Source organism: Phacochoerus africanus, chromosome 2, assembly GCF_016906955.1.
Source record: "Phacochoerus africanus isolate WHEZ1 chromosome 2, ROS_Pafr_v1, whole genome shotgun sequence".
Lineage (NCBI taxonomy): Eukaryota > Metazoa > Chordata > Mammalia > Artiodactyla > Suidae > Phacochoerus > Phacochoerus africanus.
In genome coordinates, this window is record NC_062545.1 from 256115913 (window position 1) to 256143305 (window position 27393).

The 27393-nt window shown below is 50.0% G+C and overlaps 1 protein-coding gene across 7 annotated transcripts in view; it reads left to right on the forward strand.

Moving 5' to 3' along the window:
- The window catches only part of RGS3 (regulator of G protein signaling 3), a 133504-nt gene that overhangs the window by 67688 nt on the left and 38423 nt on the right, over positions 1 to 27393 (forward strand). For 5 of the 7 annotated variants that reach the window (XR_007133299.1, XM_047768204.1, XM_047768206.1 and 2 more), the window contains one exon: positions 2706 to 2828. Coding sequence is in view for 5 of the 7 variants with exons in the window: in XM_047768204.1 (XP_047624160.1) it covers positions 2706 to 2828 (123 nt within the window). In the remaining 2 variants the exon portion in view is untranslated. Of the gene's footprint in view, positions 1 to 2705; positions 2829 to 7577; positions 10606 to 27393 lie in introns of those variants that run through there. The other 2 variants (XM_047768208.1, XM_047768215.1) reach the window with 1 other exon arrangement.

The window sequence follows — 27393 nt, forward strand, 5'->3', positions numbered from 1 at the left end:
CCTTGGAGGGAGTTTTGTGAGGGTCCTTCAGGGCAGCGTACAGCCTTGACCCTGGAGCCTGATGTTTGAGGGCACAGTGGGTATCGGTATTGAAGCTGGTGAGTTAGAGCTCACAGTGGACCACGAGAGACGGTTCGCATGCAGGGGCAGCCAGGCAGGCAATGTGGGCCCTGAATGAGGCAGATGGGAATTCAGTCTCCCGGGAGGGAGCTGGCTCCATGCTCTCTCTCGGCCAGGCCAGCCTCTGAAACTCCAGGCAACGCTTAGGAGCCTTGGGAGCGAGGGCCTTCCCCAGAATGTGTGCCCATCTAAGACAGCCAACCCCCACCCCCTGGCCAGGCCTAGGTTTAGGTCCTTGGTGCCTGAGATGTCTTCTTGCGATCATGGGTAGGAAAGTGCTTTTTATTTTAGTTTATGTTTTGGCCACGCCCATGGCATACAGAAGTTCCTGGGCCAGGTATTGAACCCCAGCCACAGCAGTGTCAAGGCCAGATCCTTAACCTACTAGGCCACCAGGGAACTCTGAGAAGGTGCTTTTAAAAATTGATAATTAGCTAAAGGGAATTATTACTAAGGCAGAATTCCTGCTTCAGAACAGAAAGAGAGGAGGAAGTTGGGGCTGATGGAGATTAAAGGATTTGCTGAAGCCCAAAGAGCTAGGTAGAGGCAGGCCCTGGAGACTCGGGCCAAGGCCAGCTTTGTGGAGTGGTGGCCTTTCCAAGCAGGAAGGGACCTCAGGCCCCGCCCCACCTCTCCCCTTGCAGGGAGCCGAGACAGGGAGTAGAGGGCCCTGGGGCCAGCTCCTGCCCCACCTGGTTTCTCCCTGGGGGTCTTTGCTGGGCCTGCTCTTCCTCTGTAGTGGGCTGGGGGTTCTAGGAAGTGAATCTGTTATTAGGAAGTAGATGTGCCTCACCACATCCACTCAGTTCCCTGAAGCCCGGAGGTGGGGCTTTCTTCCCTCTCTCCTCTGATGCTTTTAGGAACATCAACTTCCGAGCACTTTTGGGCCGGAGAGGAATGGCTGGCACTCTGGGAATACTTAGCAGGGGCTGTGGCCCTGCCCTGAAGGGTGGGTGACCTCCCTGAGCGTTGTGTTGCATGGCAGCTTAGAAAATGTCCCCAAACCCTGTTAGATGATGCTGATAACCACCCAAGCTCAGAGCCTTCACATCTGCTGTTCCTCCTGCCTGGACCAGTTTCTCCCCAGCAATTTCCTGGCTGGCTCTTTCTCATTCAACTTTGCTGGAGGGCTGCCCCTTCAGAAAGGCCTTCTTCAAATAGCAGCCTTTCACAGTTTGTAGTCACACTGTTTAATTGTTTGTTGGTTTATTGTCGCTGCTCCCATTCTGAGGGCAAGGGCTCCATCTGTCTTATTTTTGCCTTGGCCCCCAGGGCCCAGTACAGTCCCCGACGCAAAACAAGGGCTCAATAAATATTTCTTAAATAAGTGAAGTACTGAGTAATAACAACACTAGCTGCTGTTTGTTGAGGCCTGAGTTATTGCTTGCTTTCCCCATAGCTCTGAGATAGGTGATATCACGGTTATTCCCATTTTACAGACTTTCCTGAGGTTGGCGGCTAGGAGATGGCAAAGCTGGAATTCAAACCAGGCCTGCACAACACAGAACTGCAGAGAAACACTATTTTTTTTTTTTTTCTCTGTTGCCAGCCATCCAGCTCATGGCTCTTAGCTCTCTGGATGAGTTCATCTAATCGCAGCCCTGTGGGGTTATAATCAAATTCAAGCAGAGACAGAAGGAGCTTGCCATCCCCTGTTCCGAGCGTCCTGCAGTGGATGATAACACTGGGCACGCTGTCTCGCCCCTCCCCGCCCCCAGCATCTTCCAACTGCCGACTGCCTGGGTCCCTGGCAGCTCCCTGGTACCCGTGCCAAAGCTGGCCTGGGTTTGACCTCATCCCAGAAGTCCCTCCAGGCAGCCGGAGCTTACAGAGGCCTTTACATGCCAAGCACTTTACTTGCTAGGCCCAGATGAAAAAGGCCTTCCTAGAAGGAGTTTCTAGTCTAGTTAGACAAGATTGCAGCTCTTAACAAGGTTAAATAGCAAAGCAAGATTTAAATGACAGCAGTGCCAGAGACTTGCACTCAATTGAGCTGAACAGACATTGATCAGACCCAGCTCCTGTGTCAGGCAGTCGTGGGGCTATGGAAGGCCACACAACTCTTTCTTGCCAGTACTTTCCAAAGGGACTGAGTTGCTGTTTGGGCAGCCATCTAACCTTGGCCTTGTGATCCCACGAGTCTGCTGAGGTTGGGGGGCGGGGGGCGGTTCGCTGAGCCCTGGGAGAGGTCCTGGCTCCACAGAGCATCAGAGGGGTGGAGACCTTGGCTCTGGGTTCCCCGTGTGTTCCCCAGCTGCCGCCTTGTGCTGCCTGTCCCCGGGGGTGACCTCACCATTGCAGTCTGCGGCTCTCCACAGGACTCCACTGTGTTGGGAACCACTGCCTCCCTCCCTTCCCCCAAGCCATGGGCACATGGCTCGCTAGCTGGCCCCTGAACCAGCTTCCCTGCTCTTCTGGCTACCTTGATGTCACCGGGGACTAGTGTGCATTTATGGCTTTTAACGATCCCTCCCCTCCCTGCTGCAGCCTCACCCTCAGAAGCCCAGGGATGGGCTTGGGCCTGGGCGCCCCCCGAACCGGGGAGCAGCCCTGACCAGCCCTTTCTCTGTTTTCTCTGACGTCAGAAGGCAGAGTGCTTATTCACTTTGGAAGCGCACTCACAGGAGCAGAAGAAGAGGGTGTGCTGGTGCCTGTCGGAGAACATCGCCAAGCAGCAACAGCTGGCAGCTCCATCCCCTGAGAGCAAGGTAAGGGCTTCGCCAGGGGCCGCAGCCCTGGCCTCCTGGCTCCCCCTCAGTCAGCCCAGACCCTCGGGCCTCCGAATTGAGCTTGGAACCAGTCCTAGCTTAGAAGTTGGATATGGACAACAAACTCTTGGCAAGGAGGCCTGTGCTTGAATGACTCCCCCTTGGCCTGCCACCAGGTCTGATGAGTGAGTCTGACAGTGCTTGGGTAGAGTGACAGAGCCAATTGAGCATGACCCATCAATTCCCGGCTCCGTTCTCTGGCTTGCCTGTGGCAAGGTCTAATTCAGGCCGGCCTCCCTGCTGCAGCCTGGCACTCGGGCCCCCTCTGCCATGGGGTAGGCCCAATTGGGAGAGCACACTGGTGTTTCACACTGGCCCAAGGCAGACATGATTTGGAGGGGACGTTTGCGGCAGAAGCTGTGCTGGTTCCATGCAAGCCACGGCCAAGTGAAGTCAAGTGGAGCCAAGCGGAATTTGCTGGGGACTGGGGACTGGCTGGCTGAAGCATAAGGGAAGATTGGAGACCCCCAGCTGAGGCTGATTTGGGGCAGGCACCCCTTGCTGGTCCCGTGTCTATGGAAGGGGGTGGCCCGGAGCTGGACCACAGCCTTCTGCTTTGTCCCCCAGATGCCAGCACAAGGCACAGCTGTATCCCCTGTTAGTGAGTCATTCAGGTCTCGTCTCTTGCTAAAAGTGTTGGCCGTTTTGGGATTTGGTCTGGTTGGCTGCACAAAGAGCCGAGTGGGGGGTTCCCATTGTGGCTCAGCAGTAACAAACCCAACTAGCATTCATGAGGATGTGGGTTTGATCCCTGGCCTCGCTCAGTGGGTTAAGGATCCGGCATTGCTGTGAGCTGTGGTGTAGGCTGCAGACGCAGCTTGGCTCCCTCATTGCTGTGGCTGCAGCCTAGGCCAGCAGCTGCTCTGGTTTGACCCCTAGCTTGGGAACTTCTATATGCCGTGGGTGCAGCCCTTTAAAAAAAAAAGAAGAGTCTAGGTGGTTGGTTAGTGGGATCAGGGAGAAGGGGGAACAGAAAGTGAGCAGCGGCTGGTAAACTCTCAGGCCTCGTGCTTCTTCCTTCTGGGTCCAAGCCTGCCCTGGTTGGGGGCACACATGTGCCCAGCAGGGCCATGGGGCAGGCCTGCCAAGGAGGGGAGGTGGGGAAGAGGTGGCTGCCTAGCCTCTTCTGGAGGGCCGTGGTGGATGGCAGCTCCTAAAATAGTGTCTGAGAGTGACATAATCTCAGATTCACAGGTGGCTTGTTTTGCGCTCGCCAGGGGCAGGAATAACTGTGATGAGGTAGGACAGTGGGAACAGTATGGAATTCCAAGCCTGACTCTGCTGCGGGCTGGCGGGTGACCTTGGGCCACTCACTGTATTACTGTGTGCTTTGGCGTCCCCATGAGCACAGTAGTTTCTTCTGCAAAGGGCTGGTGTGTGAGTTAAATCAGACCGTGCATACAGTTCACAGCATGGTGCCTTGTACTGAGTAGGTGCTCAGTCAGCACAGTGCCTTGTATTCAGTAGGTGCTCAATCAGCCAGGCTGAGAGGAGTGCGCTGCCCCCACCTCCACCCAGCTACTCTTGCCACGCTGGCTGGTCTCATGCTCAGCTTCTACTACTGAACAGAGACGTGCGCCGAGGCTGTAGGCTGCCTGGCTCCCTAGATCCTGGGTTGGTCACGGTCGGAAGCCAGGCCCCTTCCTCCTCCCTGGGGCGGCTGCTGGGATGTCCCATGCTTGCCCTTGTGTTTCTCAATTTTCTTGTGCTTTGGGCTTAGCCCCTTCTGGTCTGGGGGAAAAGAGTTCTTTCTGTCTCAGCTTCAGGTTTGCTGGCTCTGGAGAGTGTTGGCAACAGCCTTCTGAATGCCTTGGGGAGTCTTTCTATTTTCGGTCAGTTGCGGGGCAGGGGCAGGGGGGCAGTTTGAGTGACTGAAGCGAGGCGGGGTTTCAGCGACAGGCACTTGTCCCCTGTAGAGCTGCAGGACTCCAGAAGGGCCTGAGGGTTTGGGGCCTGGCTTCAGGGCCACCCCAAGATAAGTTGGCGTCGTGGGCAGGCAACCGCTGGACCACCTCTTCAACTCAAAACTCCTTACATGTGTGCTTAGCGGAGAAGGCCGGTGCTGGGCAGGAGGTGGAGAAGGAGGGCCCGACTGCTGGGGGAGCCTCGGGGCTGCCCCTGCACCTGAGATGGGGCCCTGCGCAGCCTGGCACACCCCACTTGGCCCTCCCTCCTCCTGAGAAGACAGGCAGTTAACTGTTTGTTAGGCAAGCCCCTTGGGTATCTCACGGCCAAATCTCCACCCCCCCCACCCCCCGCTCACCATATATGTGAAGAGTCTTCACAACTCATTCCTTCTAGTTGCTTGCAGAATGCTTCCTGAGGGAAGTTCCAGTAGATATGATTTTTCTCCAGCCCCCTGTGGTTCCAGGAGTGCTTCAGCAAAAAAACCCCTTAACCACTGGGCCCACGTGGCTGGCTCACTGGCACAGGTTATTCCCCCCCAACACCCCGCCGCCCGCACTCAGCTCCCCAGGTCCTGGTTGCCTCAGAGATGAGTGTGAACCTCCTTGCTGGGGGCTGGACCACAGCCTTTTTGCTGGGCTTGTTGTCCTTTAGGGGAAAGAGGGGAGGGATGGCCAGCAGAGCTCGGACATCGGCTTCTTGCTTTTCAGGCAAAAGAGTTCCGCTTGGCCAGTGCTGACTGAGTAGCGTGCCTTTTAAAAACACCTTTTCTTGGTTCTTTTCGAGACTGCTCTGCCTTCTGCCGTAGAATGGAAACCGCTGCCTGAGCCACTCCTTGTCCTGCCACTTTAATGCTTCTGTGGGGAAAGCGGGCTCTGTGAGGCAGCTCCCCAAACTCCCCTGCTGCCCCTTCTCAACCTTATTCCTTTCAGCAGTGTGTGCTGACGCTTGGAATACGGGATCCTTCAAACGTCAGGGAATGCAAAGTTCTTTCCAAATTTGCAAAACATGATACATGTGATGGTCTCTGAATATGAAATGCTTCTGGGGAAGGACAGAGAGAGTTGGAGGAAAATGGGCAAAGAACAACAGAGAGACAGGTGTGCTACCACCTGCTGTGTGACCTTTGGCAACTGCTTCCTGCCTTGGCCTCGGTGGTCCCCTCTGTGCATTGGTCAGGTGGCTGTTCCCCCAGCTTTTCAGGCTTTGTGATTATCAAAAGCCGAGGACCAGGAGTCGTCCGGTCTCCATTAGGGAACCATACTCGGGAGATTTCTGCAGAACTTGATTGCCTGTGAACTGCGCTGCCTTTAAGGGCCAGGTCTGCTCCCTCGTTGGAGGGGTGGGGAGGGGGCAGACACCGGCCTTCTGTGTGTGTCTGAGGTGCCTGTGACCCCTGGGGTGTCCCGGCTGGGGCATGGTGGATACAGTGAGGCAGGCGGCAACCCGACTGCATCCTTTCTCTGGGGCTCCGTTGCCTTTCCCCGGCTTACTCCTAGCTGAGCGCGGTAGGTGGAAGAGCTGCCCCGGATTGGCCGGCATGCTCCCCCTTTCTATAGAAATAAGCGGCCCTCTTCCTTCTCACCACCTTCTTCTTCCTCGTCAGCTGCCCCCTTTCTGGCTTAATCATCTACCCCTGGAGGGAATCTACCTGTCTTCTTTCACCTGGGATAACTTCTACTAAACTCCCTGCCCTGGGGAATGCTCCTGTGCTGCAAATCTAGAATAACTTGTAGGTGGTCCTCCTTGTGGCTGCTATGGTTCTAAGCTCATAGGGAGAGACAGATGCACATATGTTGGCTAGTCAATCAAATATAGAAATAAACACTTGCTCTGTCCCAGACACTAGTTTAAGGTCCTTTGGGGTCATAGGGACCTCTGGATGAATGAGACCTGGTCCTTGCCCTTATGAAATTGGATGGAGGTGGCAAGGGCACTGGAGTGGCAATCCAAGCATTGAAGGCCATACCTGATGGGTGCTATGAGTGGTCCAGGGGTGAGAGGTATTGGCTGCACGTTCACTGTCCACTCAGTGAACCTCCACTGAACCCCCATCACGAGTCTAGCGCTGGGCTGGGCAAGGGCGCCTCTGAGAAAAGCAGGCTTTTGACCAAGCCGTTGGGGTGGCTCTGTCCTTTTTCAGGGTGCATCCTGGGCTCAGTGAAGGAATGCATGGATGAATCTGTCATATTCTTTTCTTGGGAAATTGCTGTCCAGTGGTGGAGACATATGCCAACAGATTTTTCAAAAATAACATAGCGAGGGATATGGGAGGTGTAACTCTTACTGCTCTGTGACCTCGGGCAAGGCAGCAAGCCTCTCTGAGCCTCAGGTTTTTCATTAGTAAAGTGGATGGATTAACAGGGTTCTTGTGAGGGCTGAACTCATGTAACATGCTTAGCAATGTGGTGCACAAGAAGAACTCTGTGAATTATCATTGTTATGTCTATATAGAAAGAGTCATCTAGTGGCCTTGTTTACTGAAGCCGAATGCTACCGCTTTGAGCACATGTGACAACTGCTCCATGTCACTTCCTGGTATCCACCTGCGATATTCCAGGGAAACTGAGGCCTCTTGGGTCCGCTCTGGCTGTAAGACTCCTCCCAGATGTGACACCAAGGCACATGCCACCTTGTCATCTCCACCGGGACAACTAGAGATGGGGCCCCAGAGACGCCAGTTCTGTCTGAGCGCCTTAGAAAGGAGCAGAGGCAGGTCCTGGAGTCAGGCAGCCCTGGCCTGAGTCGACAGCGAGCTAATTCCAGTTCTGTCTGGTTCCACAGAAACTCCACCCTTATGGCTCTCTCCAGCAGGAGATGGGGCTGGCCAACTCAACCAATGCCACCCAGGATAGAAGCTTTACCTCATCAGGACAGACTTTGATTGGCTGAGCAAACCCAAGGGCGGGACTCTGCTTCTGGCAACTTAACCCTTTCGTGGGCACCCCCTACCACACAGTACCCTCACCTCAACTGGACCCAAAACGGAGGACCAAGATGGTGGGCCTAGGGTCATCGCAAGGGAGTGGCCCCACGGGTGTGTGTGGACTGGCATCGGAAGGACCACAGTGGTGTGAGAGGCCCTGTGGGCAGATGCAGGCTGGCATCAGAAAGTCCCAAATGGAGAAGACCTAGAAGCTTATTCCCTACAGAAGAAGGAGGTAAAATAGCATCTGGGCTTCTGGTGGCTCCAGTGCTTGCCTTGAGGGCAGCAGAAGAGGTCACCCTGACAGAGAACAGTGCCAAGACCCACTGCTGCCAGAAGTTATCTCCACCCATTCACTCAGTTCCCATCTGTACTCGTGCGTTCAGTGCTTCCTCCAACGGATATTTCAAGGGCATCTGCTTTAAGCCAGGCCCTGTGCTAGGAGCTGGAGATTCTGGGAGATTCTGGGAGAATGAGATGGCTGTGTTTCTGCTCTTATCAAGCTTTCAGTCCTAGTAGGGGAGTGAGCATTACATATACACCAAGACACACACACACACACACACACACACACACACACACACACACATGGCTACAAACTGCGATACTCCATCAAGGAAAAGAAAAGCTTCCTCTAAGAGAGAATATTATTTAGATTGCTATGTGCGGGGGTTGGGGAGGGACCGGGGAAGAACAGAACTTTTAAGCCGAGACCAGAAGGAGTTAGCCGGTCAAGGACCTTGGAAAGAATGTTCCAGGCAGATGGGACAGCCTGTGAAGAGTCCCTGAGATAGGGAGACGCATGGTGCGCTGGAGGAGCAGAGGCCAGGCCAGTGAAGCTGGAGCTTAGTGAGGAGGAAGACCAGGTGGGTGGGGGCGCGCTCCTACAGGGCTTTGATGGTTAGTGTTGTATTGATTTCCTCCTAGATACAGTGGGAAGCCATGGGAGGTTTTTTGAGAAAGCGGTTACAGAGTCTCAGGGACAATTATGGAAGATCAGAGAGCCCAGGGGGAGGTCCAAGTGGATATGAGGAGATCAGCGGGACAGAGCGATGGTGAGGGGCAGTGACCGTGGCTGGGGTGCTGGGGTGTGAATGCCCAGAGCTTGGGGGAGGGGAGGCTCTGGGAGGAGAAGAGATTGTTTCCTGTCTCTCCACACCCCTCACCCCCACTTCAGCTGCATTGCACTCTTTCAGTGGATGCAGGTAAGGATGGGGCCTTCCTTCCTCTTGGAGCCGCCTCCAGGCCAGGCCTGGCTGGGGACCCGTGCTGAGTTCTGGGAATGTCCGTGAGCACGTTCCCTGGCTGAGATGGTCAAGTTCCCAGCTCTCCAGCCTCAGCCGGGGTGGCCTGTGCTGTCCCTCCATCCATTGCTGAATGGTCTGATGGGGCACTGGAGCACAGCACCCCACCCCCGCCCCCGGATCTGACTGGGTTTGCTTTCCACAAAGGGTCAGTGTGGCTCAGAAGCTCTAGAGGAGACTGTCCTGCCACAAGGCTAAAGAAAGGCCTAGCGGGGACCTGCTTGCTGCCTGCTGCAACTCCTGCTGGAGCCCGGAGTCAGGCAGCTTTCATGCCCTTTTCTAACTGCCCAGACTCAGCTCACACATAAAGGAAGTGTGCAGGATCAAGGTCACTTGCACAGAAAGGGGCTCAGAGAGGCTGGGGAGATGGCTTGAGTCAGAGACGCCCCTGGACCTTGGATACTCTGTGCATCGTGTCCTGTAAGACCTTCTCAGTGTCTTTAGAGAGGAGTCTTTCGGCCTGGGGAGTTTGCTCAGCTGCTGTGGCCACTTGAACCCCAAGACTTCTTCCCTTACCTCCCACTTATCCTCCCCGCTCCCATCCCAGGAAAGATCAGATGTGTCCTGTCGGCCATCTAGGGTGGGGCGTATCTGCCTGTGACTGGGACAGTGCCCACCCAGCAGAGGAACAGACCGGCCTAAAGTGGGACGAGTGATCGCAGTGTCCAGACTCCTGCCTGCAGGGTTAATTCTGAGAGGCTGAGCAGCTGGGTCTCCACAGCCAGCAAGCTGTGCTCTGGTTTCATTTGATTCCCTTACAAAATGACATTAAGAGGAATGTGAGGCACAAGAGAATCGCCTGTCTGGGAAGGCAGCAAGCTCTTCTCTCCTGGACCTGGGGACTTACCTCTGTGCACCAGACAGATGAAGAAACTGGGAGCTCTGGCCACCACAGGGAAACAGAAATTCGGAAGGTGGCACCCAGCCCTGGGGACAGGACTTTCCTCCCGGCTTGTCCCAACAAGCTGCTGAGCAAAGCGGATGCTCACGTCAGGGTCCTAGACCCAACTGGGAAAGCGACATCAGCTCTTGGAGGGCCCCCAGTGACTGTGGCGAGCCACAGTGCCATCGCTGCTCTGCCTCTGAAATCGATGGAACAGTTAATTTGGCTCCATGGGCTGGAGCAGATGAAATATGACCGGGTGGCCCCTGCTCCTCAGCAGCCCAGTCCATCCCGACCGTCCAGGATGATGAACAAGCGTCGAAATCGCGTTTGAGAAGCATAATCACGGGAAATGTGGTCGAGCCCCTCCCTCCACATAAATCACTAAGAAGCTCAGACAATGGTCCCTTTTCTGATGGGCCAGTTGTCTTGGTGTGGTGTCTCAGGGTCTGTGAGCTGGGAGCAAGGGAGCACAACCATTCATTGTTGAAAAGGCCATCTGTGTGATTTGAATACAAAGTGATTCTTTAAGTTGTCCCCCTCCCCGGCCACATGCTTTGATCCCATTTTCTTGTTATTGTCTCAGCCTCTGGGGCTCTGTTGAAACTCTCCGTCATGCCCGGGTCTTTGCCGGCCTGGGTCTTTTGGCTGTTTGGGGGTTGGGACCTGTTGGAAATAATGATGACATTTATTTATGTATGTCTTGGCTTTTTATTCATTATTTAAATTCTTTTTCATACATTCCACCGCTAAAGCCTGTACTTCTCATACATGGCACCCAGAAAGTTCTACAAATACAGGCAGTTTTGGGTGGAGGGCTCCCCACAGTGAGAGCATGGGCTTCAGAGATGGCAGTGGGGATCCCCAGGCATTACCACTCCGAGGCCGCCCCGCAGCCTTGTTGTCTAGTTGAGAGGGACTAAGATTCAGAGAAGTTAAGTGATTTCTCCAAGGTCACACAGCTGGTAAGAGGCCGAGCTAGTCCTCAAGCCAAGACCTTTCAGTATAATCCATTGCTCTTTCCCGATGGCCAAGGTTTGCCTTTTAAGAGTGGAAATGAGAGAAATCAATCATCTCCTCCAGGAAGAGCCAGGAGGACGACCTCCTACCTATAGAAGTTGTGGCCCTTTAAGCTCTAGAGGGATGCTTTAGGACAAGTGAAATGAGATGCTTTATTCTCTACACAGTGGGAGATAAACTCCCAGAGTTCATATTTGTGAGGGGTGCCCCTGCCTGAAAAGATTACTAGCTTCACGCAAGGTTTGAAAAGTCTGCTGGGAAAGACAACACAGAGCTCCTGATGACAGGCCGTCAGCAGCCCTGGGCTGCCTGCCTGGGTTACCCCCATCCCCTTTTGAGCCTGGCATTCAAGAGGACCAGCAGCACAGTCTGGGGGTACCCAGTGCAGTGGAGTGGTGGCCTGAGGCGGAAAGGGAGAGCTCAGATTCAGGCCCTGGTGGGCTGAGCATGAGTAGAGGAAGGAGGCCTTTGACCTCAGCCCAGTCGAGGGTGGGGAGAGAGCCCACTCTGGGTTTGGGGCTCAGATTTTGCTAGTTGACTGCTTTTGAATCTCAACCCAAAGTAACTGGGTGGCCATTGGACTGGATTTCAGGTGTCCCCCCAAAGAAGCAGACTCTTTTCCTAAAAAAGCTCAACTATTTTCCAGTCTCCCCAGCTTTCCGCCCTCCCCTCCTCGCTGCCTGTCTGGTATAGAGACACTGCCTTCTTTCCCACCTTCCTTTTGGTCTCAGCCATCTTCCTATTGCTTTTTTTTTTTTTTAAGGGAGATATCCCAACCTTCCCCTCTATCTTGTCTTGACCGTATCTTTCTTCAAGGCTTTCTCTGAATAGGTCGCATCCTCTAGATTGTTCTCAGATCCTTGATTTAAGGGCAGGTAATTGCTCAGTGAGCCTGGAGCAGTGCCAAGCTCTTCACCTACCTTGTCCCTCTGATCCTCACTACGGCCTTGGGGGTACATTGTCCTTACACATTTACTCTCATTGTACCCAACCGATGGATGAGGATGCTGAGTCCAAGGTCGCACAGCAAGTGGGTGGCTAGGACTGGAAACTGGGGGCCCCACCTCCAGAGCATTGGCTTTTGATTGCTCTGCTCTCCTACTTCCCAGCAATCACGGACCATCTAAACTGGGAGGAGTGGGGGGCCTGAGCAGTTGTCACACTTCCTGATTCAAGACCATCGTGGGAGGCCCTGGTCCCATCCTAGTTCTCAAGGCTCTGCCCAGTTTCTCTGCCTTCCTGCTTTGCCCCTACAGACTGGTCCCACTGGGTTATTTCCCATCTCTAAATTCCCCATGAACATTTGTGTTTAGGCTGTTTCTTCTACCTACTGGTCTTGCCACACTCAGTCCTCAACCTTCAAGGCTCCCCTGAGACACCTTTCTCAGGCACGCCTCAGAAGTCGCTGCTTCCCCCTCTGCATCCCGAATATTTTGTTCATTTTTAGCCCAATGTTAGGCAGATATGTCTTCCTTGTAAGACGGTGAGCTCCGTGGGAGCCAGTAGAGATCATATGTTACATATTTCTGATTCTGCTATTGCCTGGTCCTTGGTGGGTGTTCAGTAGATGCTGTAGAATTGGATTGGGCCATATGGTCATGTCTCTCATGTTCTGGAATCTAGATGAGGAAGCTGAGGCTCAAGGAGGGGAAGTGACCTGGCCAGGTTCATGGGACAAAGTCGTGGCTGAGCCAGGACCAGGACTCAGGTCTCCTGACTTCCCCAAAGCTCTTTCCATGGCACCCTGGTTTGTAAGACCAGAGCCTGGCTCCCTGCTTGGTTTATTAAGCCTCTCAGCTGGCCAGGCTCACTGCAAAGTCACGGACACCACATACTTCATGCTGACTTTTGGCTGTCCTCGGAGGAAAGAAGACCTGAGCAGAACCACTCCAGTGCTTCCCTTCCCTGGGTGGTGGGGGAGCCCCTTGCCCTCAGAGAAAACCACAGTAGGATTCTGAAGATCTTGGTTCAAATCTTGACTTTGCTGATAACTCACTGTGTAACTTTGCGTAAATTACTTTACCTCTTCGATCATTAGTTTCTTTACTGAGAAAAACGAGGGCGTTGGGATGATCTCCCAGAGTCATCTTCAAGGCCTCAGGTAATAAGTTAAAAGAGAAAAGAAATCAGACATGTTGGTCCTCCCACTGGAACAAGAATGTATACGTGTGAATATCTGCAATTGTTGTGCATAGTTAACATTCATGCACTGGTGACAAATAGGTACTTTATACAGGAAGGAGTCCTCGTCATAGACACTCATTATAAGCACAGTCCTGCCTCCTCCCACCCAAAGGTGCCTCTTTCGAGGCTTGCCCTTGGAAAGGCAGCAAAAGAGCTTTCAAACCGGAGCCTTCCCTGTCCCTTCTTTTTTCTGTTCACTGGACTCACTGTTTTAACTTTATGTGTATATACACACACACACACACACACACATACGCATATGTTCTTTAATCTTTCTAACCACTGGGCAATGGCATAAGGCTGTCTTTCAACAGACAGTTGTGAGAATCCGTATGCAGCGCCTTTAGTTTCTAGTGTGGTCAGACATCTCCTTCAGACTCGTCCCCAGAAGCTGCCACTGATTTTTTCACTGCCTTTAATGTATATCTTCTTTTGCTCAAACACTACTCAGGGTACATTTTCTAAAACAGTATCTTTTAAGTGTTAGCGGTTTTCCATTTTGGTTAAATTCTATCACAAGACGGTTTGCTGCTATTTCTCCTTGTGGAAGAACATTAAGGGTCCGTTGACTGGCCTGGGAATCTGACCACCACTTATAACACAGTTTTCGACAGGAAAATGCACTCTGAGACCCATAATCAACTCTCAGACTAATGTGGGGAATACAGCTCCACACCCAAAAGCAGAGAAAATAGTATTTATTTTATGAGTGACTAGAATTTTGATAGAACCACAGACTCTGCATGTAGAACAGAAAAGCCTCCCTCCCTCTCCAACTGGGATCAATTGCTTAACAAGCCGATTTGCAGAAACCAAGAGCAAGAAAACGGCAAGAACTTGGCCAGGGGCGCATCGTTGGTGCTAGGGCCAGAATTAGGGCCCACTCCCAGTGCTCCTCTTCAGGGGCTTTGAAGAGTCTGCCAGGTTGGGGACAGGGAGGGGCACAGATTGTCTTAGAGACACTCTTGTCATGTCATTCAGCTGTGTTGTCATTAGCAATAAGTCACCACTTTGAGCTGTAATGGAAATAGTGAGACAGGGCCCAGCTAAACGGGTGTGGGGAGAGGTTGTCTCGTCGGCTGGCTGGTCTATAAATTCCCAGTGCGTTCCTGCTGGAGCAGAATGAATGGAGCTGCTGTGTTTTACCTGGAGCTCTGAGCAGGGCAGGACTGGCACAGACACTCCCTGTTCTAAAAATAGGAGCGGGACTGCAGCTGAAGGGAAGAGGAGGGGGCTCCTTCTGGAGCTGGGTGGGGTGCCTCACCCCCTTCCTCTTCCTGCTGGGGAAGTGCCATGGATGCAGAGAATTTCCATCTGGGGCGGGGGGCCTGGAGCCATCATCCCTCACAGCCCTTTCCCACACAGAAGAGGAGACCCTGGAGACTCCGGACCAGAGAAGGGACTGGCCGGCCGACTGGAGCCCGGGGGCGGGGTGGGGGTGGTGGGAAGGTCCCGGAGGGTAGGCTGTTTTCTTCCCGCTTTAATTTAGCAGGGCGGCAGCAGGCCAGGTGAGGTTTTTCTCTCCCTGCCTCTGGGAGCACGCAGGGCCTGGGAACTCCTGGAGCCGGATGTGGTTGGGCTTCCTGATTGTCGCCCAGCAGGCGAGGAGTCCCCAGCTAGTCTGCCCTGAGCCCTGACCTCAGCCAGCTGGCCTTCCAGCGCCACGCCTTCCCTTTGCTGGTGTCCCCACCCTCGTCCTTTGCTGACTCGTCGCTCTGTCGCTCTGTCGCGCCCTGGACTGTCTGTGGGGAGGGAGGACAAGGGCCCGCATGGAACCGACCTACATGTAGGTCAGAGGGGCTGGTGGCTTGGGCCCTTCCTCTGCCCATTCCCAGAAATTAGCAGAGGTAGCTAAGGTAGAGGAGGGGCCTGCCTTTAGACGAAGACGGGCCAGGGTTCAAATCCCAGCTCTGCTTCCCACTAGCCGTGGGTTTACTAGCCTGTCACCCAGCATCTATCACTTGAGACAAGTTTGCCTATCTCACTGGGTTTCTTGTGAGGATTAAGGGGAATGGCCTGTGCAGAGTGCCTGGCATGTAGTAAGTACCGTCAGCCCTCCATATCCACATGCACAGATTTAACTAACCGCAGAGAGAAAAAAAAAATCCAGAAAGTCCCCAAAAGCAAAACTTGAATTTGCTGAGCTGGCAACTATTTACACAGCATTTCCATTGTATTTACAACTATTTACATAGCATTTATGTTATTATTAGTATTATAAGTAATCTAGAGATGTTGTGAAGTATATGAGAGGACAGGGACAGGTTATATGCAAATACTATGCCATTTTATATAGGGGACTTGAGCATCCCTGGATTTTGGTATCCACAGGGGAGTCCTGGAACCAGGCCACACCCCGCTCCCCAGCGGATACCAAGGGACAGTCATACTCAGTAATGGCAGCTGTCATTGCTGGATCAAATGGGAACGCGTGCTTGACTGTGCAACCCCCTCTCTTGGAGCCTCCACCCATGGGGGCATGGAAGGTGTGGGTTTTTTTTCTTTTTCCTTTTTAATGCAGTTGACTTTGGTGTTGTTTCAAAAATAATTCATGTTTATTTTGAAGAAAGCATTTGATACAGTTGAACAGGAAAAGGAAGTTCACCCTTAATTCCAACACCCAGAGGTAACCACTGTTAACATCTTGGGGGTGTATACTGTCAGGCATTTGCCTACACACGCATGTATCTTATTTGCAAATTGGGGTTACTGGTGCACTCAATTTTCTAACCTGCTTTTTTCCATTTAACAATGTGGTATATTCATGTTTCCGTGTCAATAAATCTTCTTCTGCAACATCATTTTTAGTGACTGCAGAGTATTTCATTGTGCAGGTGAAACAGGTTTTATTTTTAGAAATCTCCAGTAGATCAACATTTAGGTTGTTTCTAATATTTCATTGTTATGAAAACCTGCGATAAAAATCTTTATAGAAATGTCCCCAGCATCCAGTGTACGTCCTTGACCTGCCACAAATATTTGCTGATGAGTGAACTTTTTGTTTTGACGAAGTCCTGGTAGTAGAATTTCCAGGCGAAAGGATATATATTTGTAAAGAAAAGGTTCTTGATACCTACTGCCGAATGACTCTCCAGAACAATGGTACCGATTTATAATCCCACTTAAAAGATTATCCAATTCACCCGGCTTGGCCCCAGACTCTCCCTTTTTAACATGGAAATTCTTCCCAGCTTCCTGGGAAACTTCATTCCCAAGCAAATTGAGATAGTCTGGCTAAGAGACCATTTTCTCACACACTTACCAACACTGTGCACTGTCACGTTTTTCAATAGGTTCATTTCTTTGATTACCAGAGATGGTGAATATTTATTTATGTGCCTTTTATAGTTATTTACACTGTCTTTTTTATGAGTAGCTTGTTCAAACCTTTTGCCCATTTTTCTACTGGGCTGTTTATAGTTTATTAATTCGTAAAATCTTTTATATAATAAGGATATGTATATGGTAGCCTTTTATTTTTTTATTATTTTTCAAATTACAGATGTTACTGACTTGTAGGTAGTCATATCTGTAAATTACTTTGGTAGAGGCGTTATTGAAATATTATTCATAAATCATACAATTCGTCCCTTTAAAGTCTACAATTCAGTGGGTTTTTTTTTTTTAATATATTCACAGACTTGTACAACCATCACCAGTCAATTTTAGGACATTTCCATTATTTCCAAAAGAAACTATCCCCTTTAGCTATCACCCTCCAGTGCCCCTGTCTTCTTCAGTCCTAAGCAACCACTCATTCGCTTTCTGTCTCTATAGATTTGACTCTTCTGGATATTTCTTATAAATGGAATCATGTAATATTAGTTCTTTTGTGACTGGCTTCCTTCCTTTAGCAAGATGTCTTCAGGGTTTATCCATGCTATAGCATGTATCAGTACTTTATTCTTTATGGCTGAATAATATTCCATTGTATGGCTGTAGCACATTTTATTTATCACTCATTTGTTGATAAACATTTGGGTTGGAGTTACTGTTGTGGCTCAGCAGTAAGGAACCCAACTAGTATCCATGAGGATGTGGGTTCAATCTCTGGCCTCAGTGGATTAAGGATCCCGTGTTGCCGTGAGCTATGGTGTAGGTTGCAGATGGGGCTCAGATCCCACATTGCTGTGGCTGTGGCATGGCTGGCAGCTGCAGCTCTGATTTGACCCGTAGCCTGGGAACTTTCATATGCTGCCCTAAAAAACCAAATGAACAAACAAAACCATTTGGGTTGGTTCCTCCTTTGGGCTATTATGAATAATGCTGCCATAAATGTTTGTGTATGAGTATTTGTGTGGACATGTGTTTTCATTTCCTTTGAGTATATACCTAGGAGCGGAATCCCTGGGTCAAATGGTAGCTCTCTGTTTAACTATTTGAGCAACTGCTAGACACTCTTCCAAAGTACCTTCATGATTGCACCTTCGCATCATCAGGATAGAGGGATTCCAGTTTCCCTACATGCTCTCTAACGCTTGTTGTTTTCCCATTTGGTACAGTTATTAGCTATCCTTGTGGGTGTGAAGTAGCATCTCATTATGGTTTTGAATTGCGTTTTTCTGATGACAGATACCATGTACATAATTTTTTAAAAAGTGTTTTTTGCCTTCAGCGTGTGGTCTCCACCCCAGGAATATATAGCTTTCGCTTCCCCCACACCTTGAACTTTATGGTTGTACTTTCCAACTTTCAACATTTTAGTCTCTCTGGAATTTACTTTGGTTTATAGACTGAGCAAGAATTCTTTTCATTTTTTTTCCAAGCAGTTATTTGCTCCAATATTTGTACATTATGTTAGGATAAGTATCCTCTCATTACTTTTTTAAAAGATCCTATTCTCATATATTTATTCCCAATGAAATTCAGTGTAATTTTATTCAGTCCTCACTTCCTACCTGCCCCTTCCCCCAAATCTCATTGAGATATCCATTGTAATTTATATCTATATATCTATATATATATTGTTTGTTTGTTTGTCTTTTCAATGGCTGCACCCACGGTATATGGAGGTTCCCAGGCTAGGGGTCTAATCAGAGCTGTAGCTGCCAGCCTACACCACAGCCACAGCAATGTGGGATCCAAGCCGCATCTGCTACCTACACCACAGCTCATGGCAATGCTGGATCCTTAACCCACTGAGCGAGGCCAAGGATCGAACCTGCAACCTCATGGTTCCTAGTTGGGTTCGTTAACCACTGAGCCACGACAGGAACTCCCATTGTAATTATATTTAAAAATATACATAAAAAGGAGGAGTGTTGAGGCCTATACAGTACTGTCTTCCCACCCAGGAATAGGATTATGTCTCTTCATTTAGGCAGATCTTTTTTAAAGATTTCTGAAGTAAAGTTTTGGAAAAAAGATGTTTTCCTTATAGGTCTTTGCTGTTAAATTTCTTTGAGGAAATTGCAAATTTGTATTTAGATTACAAATAGGAATATTTATTTATTTGCATTATATCTGTTCCTTGATGATATGCTTATATAAAACTGGTTCAAATAAATCTTAAACATTATGGAACTGAATAAAATAAATAAATAAAATCTCCCACTCTGCAAGCCCTTTCTGCCTTGATAGCCACTGCTGTAAGTTTGGTGTGTTTTTCCAAATATTTTTCATATGTATATATGGACATATGCTGCTTTATTTTACTAGACAGTGTCATATTACACCAAAGTTTCTATAACATTTTAAAAAACTCATTTATGGAGTTCCCATCGTGGTGCAGTGGTTAATGAATCTGACTAGCAACCATCGATCCCTGGCTTTGCTCAGTGGGTTAAGGATCCAGCGTTGCCATGAGCTGTGGTGTAGGTTGCAGACGTGGCTCGGATCTTGCCTTGCTGTGGCTCTGGCATAGGCTGGTGGCTACAGCTCCAATTAGTCCCCTAGCCTGGGAACTCCATATGCAGCGGGAGTGGCCCTACAAAAGGCAAAAAGACAAAAAACAAAAAAACAAAAAAACACAAAACCTCATTTATAAATCTTTCACATCAGTCCTCTTTCTTTTTAGTAGCCAGTGGGCCACGATTTTTTAACTGTGCCCATATTGGTGTGCAAACAGGTTGTTTCCACTGTTTTGACCTTGTGAGCAATGCTGCTTAAACATCCTAAGAATGTTCTGTATGTCACATCTTGCTGCATTTTTCTGTCGGGGAGAGTGTGACACACACTATCAGAGTGGTCTCCAAATGTTTCCTTGTGTTTAAACAGGCAGTCTGCCCAACACCGTTGCTATTATCTCCATTCTACAGATGAGAAAACAAAGGAAAAGAGAGGTTAAGTAAATGTACAATTTACACAACTGTGGATGAAATTACCTGTGTTGCTATACCTTACCTGATAGTCGATGTTGTTGTTCTTTTAATTTTTTATTAGAGGTGTTCCCATCGTGGTGCAGTGGATACGAATCCAACTAGGAACCGTGAGGTTGCAGGTTGGATCCCTGGCCTCGCTCAGTGGGTTAGGGACCCGGCATGGCCGTAGGTTGCAGATGTGGCTCAGATCCCAAGTTGCTGTGGCTGTGTCATAGGCTGGCAGCTGTAGCTCTGATTTGACCCCTAGCCTGGGAACCTCCATATGCCACAGGTGCAGCCCTAAAAAGCGGAAAAAAAAAAGAAAAAAAGAAAAGAAATGAAATAAATTCTTTGTTAGAATGAGAAAGAGAAATTTATACTCATTTTAATTTACAATCATTTGATGATTAGTGAGGTTGGGCTTCTTTTTACATTTATTAGTCATTTATATTTCTTTTTCTTTGGCTCATCAGTTCATATCAGTTGCCCAGTTTTCTACCAGGGCATTTGTTTTATTTGTAATATTAGAATATTAACCATTTGCTTATTATATAGGTTACAAATATTTTTTTAGTTTATGATTTATCTTTTAACTTTATACCATCTTTTATCATACAGAAGTTAAGTTTTTTATACCAAATTTCCTTTTCCTTCTTTCTTTTTCTTCCTTCCTCCCTTCCTCCCTTCCTCCCTTCCTCCCTTCCTCCCTTCCTTCCTTCCTTCCTTCCCTCCTTTCTTGTCCTTTAAGGGCCACATCCGTGGCATATGGAGGTTCCCAAGCTAGAGGTCCAATTGGAGCTATAGCTGCTGGCCTACACCACAGCCACAGCAACTTGGGATCCGAGCCGCATCTGTGACCTACACCACAGCTCATGGCAGTGCCGGATCTTTAACCCACTGAGCGAGGCCAGGAATTGAACCTTTATCCTCATGGATGCTAGTCAGATTTGTTTCCCCTGAGCCATGATGGGAATTCTGATATATCCAAATATTTTTGTCATCAAGTCTGTTTTTTAGGGTTGGGGGCTGTACTTGCTGAGGGCTTTTCCTCTCCAAGATTGATAATGAATATTCTTTTATATCTTATTCAAGTAATTTTAACCTTTATGTTTTATATTCATATTTTTAATTCAACTGCACTTAATCTAGTATCTGTTGTTAGATGGAATTCTTACTAATTTTTTCACCCAGTGGTTGACCAGTTTTTCTAAACCTAGTTGTTTTGTTGTTGTTGTTTTATTTTTAGGGCTGCATGTGCAGCATGTGGAAGTTCCCTGGCTAGTGGTCGAATTGGAGCTGCAGCTGCTGGCCTATGCCACAGCCACAGCAACTCCAGATAAGAGCTGCATCTTCAACCTACACCACAGCTCAGGGCAATGCTGGATCCTTAACCTACTGAGCGAGGCCAGGGATCAAACCTGCATCCTGTCTGGTTCGTATCTGCTGAGCCGCGACAGGAATTCTTCTAAACCTAGTTTTTTGAATCATCCGTCCTTTGCTCGCTTATCATAGACAAAATCCTCACACTTTGGTGAGTTGATTTTTGAATTTTCTTGTTTCCCTCATTAATCTGTCTATTCCTACATCAGGTTGAGACAATCAGTGTAGCTTCAGAATATATTTTAGTAGGATTAAACGTCCCAAGGCTGACCTCCCATCATTCTTCTGCAAAATTTCCTCTGAAGTTATAGACCCTAGTTCTAGTCTGCTGGTGATTTTACCCTTATCATTTTCACATACATATTTCAGTATCAAGAATGACACCAGGAGTTCCTGTTGTGGAGCAATGGTTAACGAATCCAACTAGGAACCATGAGGTTGCGGTTTGGTCCCTGCCCTTGCTCAGTGGGTTGACGATCCAGCGTTGCCGTGAGCTGTGGTGTAGGTTGCAGAATGCGGCTCGGATCCTGCGTTGCTGTGGCTCTGGTGTAGGCTGGCAGCTGTGGCTCCGATTGGACCCCTAGCCTGGGAACCTCCATATGCCGCGAGAGCGACCCAAGAAATAGCAAAAAAAAAAAAAAAAAAAAATGACACCAGATCTAGTGTGTCCTTCGCTCCTACAACCCACACGAAGCGCATCAGCTGTCCTCTACTTCTCTTCGCTTGCCTCCATGACTCCTAGGTATTACTGAAATTGTATGAAATTTTTGTTTCTGATGGTTACTGTTTTTGAACATTGGTTCTATTATGTTTTAAGCATCATTTACTTAAAATTGCATTTAACTTCTCAATGATGTAGTTAAGTGTATACATGTTTCTGGCTTCCTTGCTTGCCAGTCGCTTGTATCCCACAGTATCTTCTTCTTGACTTCTTGATGTTGATCCTTTTCGGTCTGGAGAGCTTCCTGAGTAATTTTTTCAGAAGGGATCTGTGGGTGGCATATTTTCTGAGTCTTTGTAAGTCTGAAAATATTTGCCCTCATGTTTGAGTCATCCTTTGCCTGAGCAGAGAATTCTAGGCTAATAGTCCTTCTTCCGCAGAAACCTGAGAGAAGGGCTGTGTTGTCCCAGCGTTTGGGGTGGTGAGAAGCACAGTACTTGCTTGATTCACTCATGTTTCTTTATGGAAACAAGCAGGGTTTCTCCTTCCAGTCTTTGGAATTTAGAAAGTTCACCGGATTATTTCTAACTGTTTGTTCTCTTCTGGTTATTTTTCCTGGTCCTAACTCAGTAAGCCCTTGCAGTCTGAAGACCCATGTCTTCCCTTAGTCTAGGGAAATTTTATTTTCAAATTTCTTTTTTTGTTGTTGTTGTTCATTGAGACTTTCTATTAATTTTTGGAATAATGTATTTTCTGGGTTTTAAAATTTCCTCTTTCTGGATTTCCTACTACAAATAATGATAATAATAATACCACTTAATATTTATCAAGTGCGCTTTCCTTCTGGTATAGTATGTAATCTGCTCAACACTGTGGTTAGTGTTTGCATTTTATAGATGAGGAAATAAAGGAGCAGAGAGGTTAAGTAGATTGTACAAAGGCTCACAGCTAGGAGGTGTAGGCCACGATCCAAACCCAGGCGTCTGGTTCTAGAACCTGTGTTCTTAGCTAATACACTATACTCCCTTCCTGTCAAATCCAACCCCCATCCCTAACCTTGACCCTGACCTCAGTACCTTCCATGAAAGTTTGAGTGTTGATAGGTGGGGACTCTCTAACCAGGGAAAAAACATGGGGATGCTAGATTGATGGAGCTGAATCCAGTTGGGAAACTGAGGACCAGAAAGGAGCAGGGACCATCAAAGTTTCCCCAGTGAATTTAGAGTCGGGAATCTCTGCCGCCCTCCCCTTCCTCTGTTCAGCCACAATTTTTATGCCTCATCTCTGTCCCTGGGACTTCTGTATGGTCTCCTGGTGGAGCTCCCCATTCCTACTTCTGTCCCTTTAGTCACCTCTCTACACAGCAGCCAAGATGACTCCTCTTATAGAGCAGCCTTGGTCACCTTCTCACTGCTGAATGTTTGTTGAATGACTCTGTGAATGAAAAAATAATTTCATAGTACCTATTTATGTCCGACCCTGTGCTAAGTACAGATGATACAGTACATATTAGTCACAAGGATCTTCTAGTTGCAAGCGATGAGAACCCAACTCAAATGAGCTTCAGCCAGGAAATGGCATTTATTGGATTTAGGAGGGTAGCCTTCAGGCATAGCTGGATTCAGGTCACCAAGAACTGGCCTCACTGCTGTATCTGCTGGCTCTACCTGCTTATGTGTTGGCTCATTCCCTTCGTGTTGGCAGATAGCTGCTGGAAGTACCAGGGTGATGGCCTTACAGTTTGACTCCTTGGGTCATTTCAACAATATGCCTGGGTCTGAGTCTTTCTGGTTGAAGTAGGATGAATGCCTATCCCCGTCACTGAAGACGGTTAGGATGGGATAAAGTGACGGGCTGGGGCTTGGCTCACCTGGCCATCCCTGGAGTGGGAGATGGGTCAGTTCCATGTGAGCCACCTGGTTGGAGAGTGAGGGAAGGAAGGGTGTTTCCTCAGATGGCAAAGAAGGACGAAGAGAGGCAGGCCAGGCAACTTCTCAGGTGTCCTCTACTTTGTGGCTCATCAACCAGCACTCCCATCCCCATAGAGCCAGTCGTCTAGTGTGGCGGGAGACCAATTGCGGGAAAGACAGACACCGACTGAATTATGAACAGCATATAATGGAAAGGTGACATGTGTGAGAAGAGGCCCAATGAGAGCACCTCCCGGGGGAATCTGGGCAGGGCCAATAGGAGGGTGTCTGAGGCAAGGAGCAGGACCTGGGATGTAGGAAGGATACTCTAGGTGAAGACCTTAAGGCAGACCAGTGTGAGTGGAGGTGGGAGGAAGGGGAACGAAGCATGAGAGGAGGCTGGAGGGGTGTTCAGGGTCTGAGAGGCTGTGTAAGGAGTCTCACCTGTGTCCTAGGGCACTGGGAGCTGTGTGTTCAGTGTGTGTCTTAGGACGCTCAGTGGCGTGGAGGACGGCAAGGCAAGAGGCAGGGAGCATCCGGAGGCTGTGGCCCTCAGCCTGGGGCGAGGTGTTGGTGCCTTGGACTAGGGTGGAGGCAGCAGGGGTGGAGAGGGATGAAAGACCTGCATGATGTGGATGAGGTGGGGTCTGCAAGATCTGGTGACTAATGGGATGGGAGGGGTGTTTGGAGAGGGATGACGCCCAGGAGCCTGGTTCAGGCAAACGGAATGGATGGTGCCATTCTGTAAGCTGGGAGAAGGGGAGGGGGAACCGATGGTGTGGCAGGATCCTGAGCCCACTGCAGGTGTGAAGTGCTGTGATAGAGGCCTGGTTAATGAGTTCTCATAGAAACGAGGGCATTTAGATCAAGGCTTCCTAAATCACCTGCTGTGAAGAGCCTTATACTTTTGTTAATACACACAGTGTATATTATATCTCATGCTGCTTTAACAACACCTGAACTGGGAGTTCCCGTCGTGGCTCAGCGGAAATGAAACTGATTAGGTTCCATGAGGACGCAGGTTCGATCCCTGGCCTCGCTCAGTGGGTTAAGGATCCGGCATTGCCGTGAGCTGTGGTGCAGGTCACAGATGTGGCTCGGATCCTGAGTTGCTGTGGCTGTGGCATAGGCTGGCAGCTGTAGCTCCAATTCAACCCTTAACCTGGGAACTTCCATATGCTGCAGGTGTGGCCCTAAAAAGACAAACAACAACAACAAAAAGACAAACAAACAAACAAACCCAGAAAACAAAAAGCAAACCAAAAAATGATGCCTGAACCAGCCTTGTACCTACTTAATCAGACCGATCTACTGCCTTGCACTTGAATGTCGTGGCAATGTCAAGTTGCTACCGAAGTCTCCAGACACTCTTGATTTTGCTACTTATCTCATCGTAAACCAGTAACAAGCAGTTTGTGAACTAGTACATTCTGCAGACCACATGCTGAGTGGCACCCATCTCATCCAACCCCAGCACCCATTTTAGAGACAGGAACATTGAGGCCCAGGGAGGGGACTGGCCTTGCCTTAGGTTTTGCAGAAAGAGGCAGCAAAGCCAGCATTTCAGTCCAGTCTTTCACATGCTGACCCTCTATTTTGGTGACGTAGGTGACTTGGGCTTAAGCTTAACAAGGCAAAAAGGAGGTGGACTTGGGGGAGTCCAGGGATGAACTGTGTCTCGCGGCCCAGGTCCCAGGGCTGGCCGCCACCTCTGTGCCGAACACTTCCCAGGAACTCCGGTCATCAGGATAGCCTGACCTTGGAGCTGGCACAAGCGCAGTAGGTCGAGGATTGCTTTCAAAAGCCTCACATCTCAGGCCAGCGTGTGGCTGGTTGGCCTGGAACCAGGCAAGGAGATGGTCATGGCTCTTGGCACCCCACGCCGCTCCAGCCACCCAAGGTCAGGCTGATGCTTGCTGAGGTGACTGTGATGTGTGGCTCTGGCTGGGGACAAAAGCCAGCCAGGGACCGTTCTCAGGACCAGCTCACCGGGGGGAGGTTTGTCTCCGGGCTTTTGCTGTGTGTGGGCTTCCACTTGCTCTGGTTGGGAGCGACAACCCCCATGAGCAGACCGGGGATTGTCCTTGGTGCCCAAGGTTGCTGGGAAGAGGCAGATGGCCAGGGCAGAGACATTTGGGGAACACGAGTTAGGACAGGACATTGCGGTTAAGAACACACACCGAGGTGCCATGCTGCCGATTTTGCCACTGCTTTTGCCATGTAAGCTTTCTGTACCTTAACTTTCCCTTCTGTAAGATGGAGAGCGTGGTGGTCGCCTGTTGCTCAATAAAGTTAGTGACGATCCGCTCTTGGTCCAGTTGGCCACCATGTTAGGCCCTCGTCTCTGAGACCGTCCGCAAGTTCACATTTAACATCGCTCTTTTCACCAACCCTCTCAAGGTCAGTTCTGTCCTTCTGCAGATGGTAGCAGCACCAGTGACAATACAACCACAGTGGTGGCTCTTAATTATCGAACCCTCGCCTTGCGCCAGGCCCTCCACATACCCTACCCCACTTAGCCTCCCACGCAGCCCACTGAGGCAGATGGTAACAGCTCCATTTTACAGATGAGGAAACCGAGACTCGGAGACATTAAAGCGACTTGCCCAAGATGACACACACTCAGATTTGGGGTTGGGGCTGTAAAGTCTGTGCCCTTTCTAAATACCACGGACACAACCCGATCCTTTAGTAAGAGGACCTAGTGGGGCCTACGACTGACTCTTGAAGGCGAGGAATGGAACTAGGGGTCCTCCTGGACACTCATCTCCGGACTCATTTTAGGGATAGAAGACAGAGACCAGTAAGAGGGAAGGGACCCGCCCTGGGTTCTGCAGACCACAGGCCGGAACTTCCTGTGAATTTGAACTTGAGTGTGGATACCTGCTCTGCCTGGTCCCACCCCACCACTAGCAGCATGTGTGCCCAAGAACAAAGCAGGTGCTCCTAGGAAGAGCCAGGAGCATGCCCTTAGCAAGGCGGTGGGAGAGTGTGTCCTCTGCCCTGGTGTTAGGGTCATAGAGGCCGGAACACAGCAGATCAGTTCCTTCTTGAAGCCTCGGTGCCCGGGTCAGCTGTGCCCACCCTCCCAGTCAGATCCTAGGTGCAGGATGCTTGCCTCGATGTGTTCACAGTTCCGAGCATGGGCTCCAGCCCGTAATAGAGATTCAGTAGTTTTCGAAATAACCAATACGTGTTTCTTGGCCCACTCATCCATGGGGATGGCCTTTCTGCATGGAGTCTGTAGATTCCCAAGCCAAGGGTATGAGACCCAATGCGTCAAGGCCCAGGGAACTTCCTAAACGGGTTAGCAGATTCACAGCGTGGGCTGGAGGGGCATATACAGATACTGCCACAGTTCCACAGGGGGGCCCAGGGCCACCACCCTCCTCTGTAACAGGTCGGGGCAGGGGCAGGGCTCTGTAGAAGGAGAGGCCAGTGCATCCCGGCCCAGGGTTTCATCACCCCAAGCACAGGCCTGGCTCTTTCATTGTCCAAGACAGTGAAAGCCAGAGCAGCTGCTGGCGGGGGCTAGAGAGGTCTTAGTGTGTCATGTGCTCTGGCATTCCTAGGACCACGCCTCTCCCTGGCTTCATGCCCAATTTCTGCCCTAGTGGCGTCCCCCTCCTCCCCACTGCAGAATAAAATCCCAGTGGACTTTGGATCAGAAGCCAGGACAGGGAAGCTCATTCAGTAGCCTTTGGCAAGGGCCCACCTTTTTGGAGGAGGGCATCACCAAGGCTCAGCCTCCCCCAGGTAGGATTTGTCTGAGGAAGGAAGGTGGGTGGGTTTCCATCTGTGTGGGGCTCATGGCGGGGTCTTGCCTGCGCAAGTCCGGGTGTACTGGGCTTAATGCAGTGGAGGCAGTGAGGGAAGGCAGGGGAGCCTTGCTGTGGTGTGGCTGCAGGACAGCGGCCTGACCAGGGCGTCAGGGCTGTACCCTACTGTGGCTGCATCTCCTGAGGGGCCTCTCTGTAGCCCGGGGCTCTTCCTGGGGGTGCTGCCCCTCTTAAAGTGGGAGGTGCATGCATAC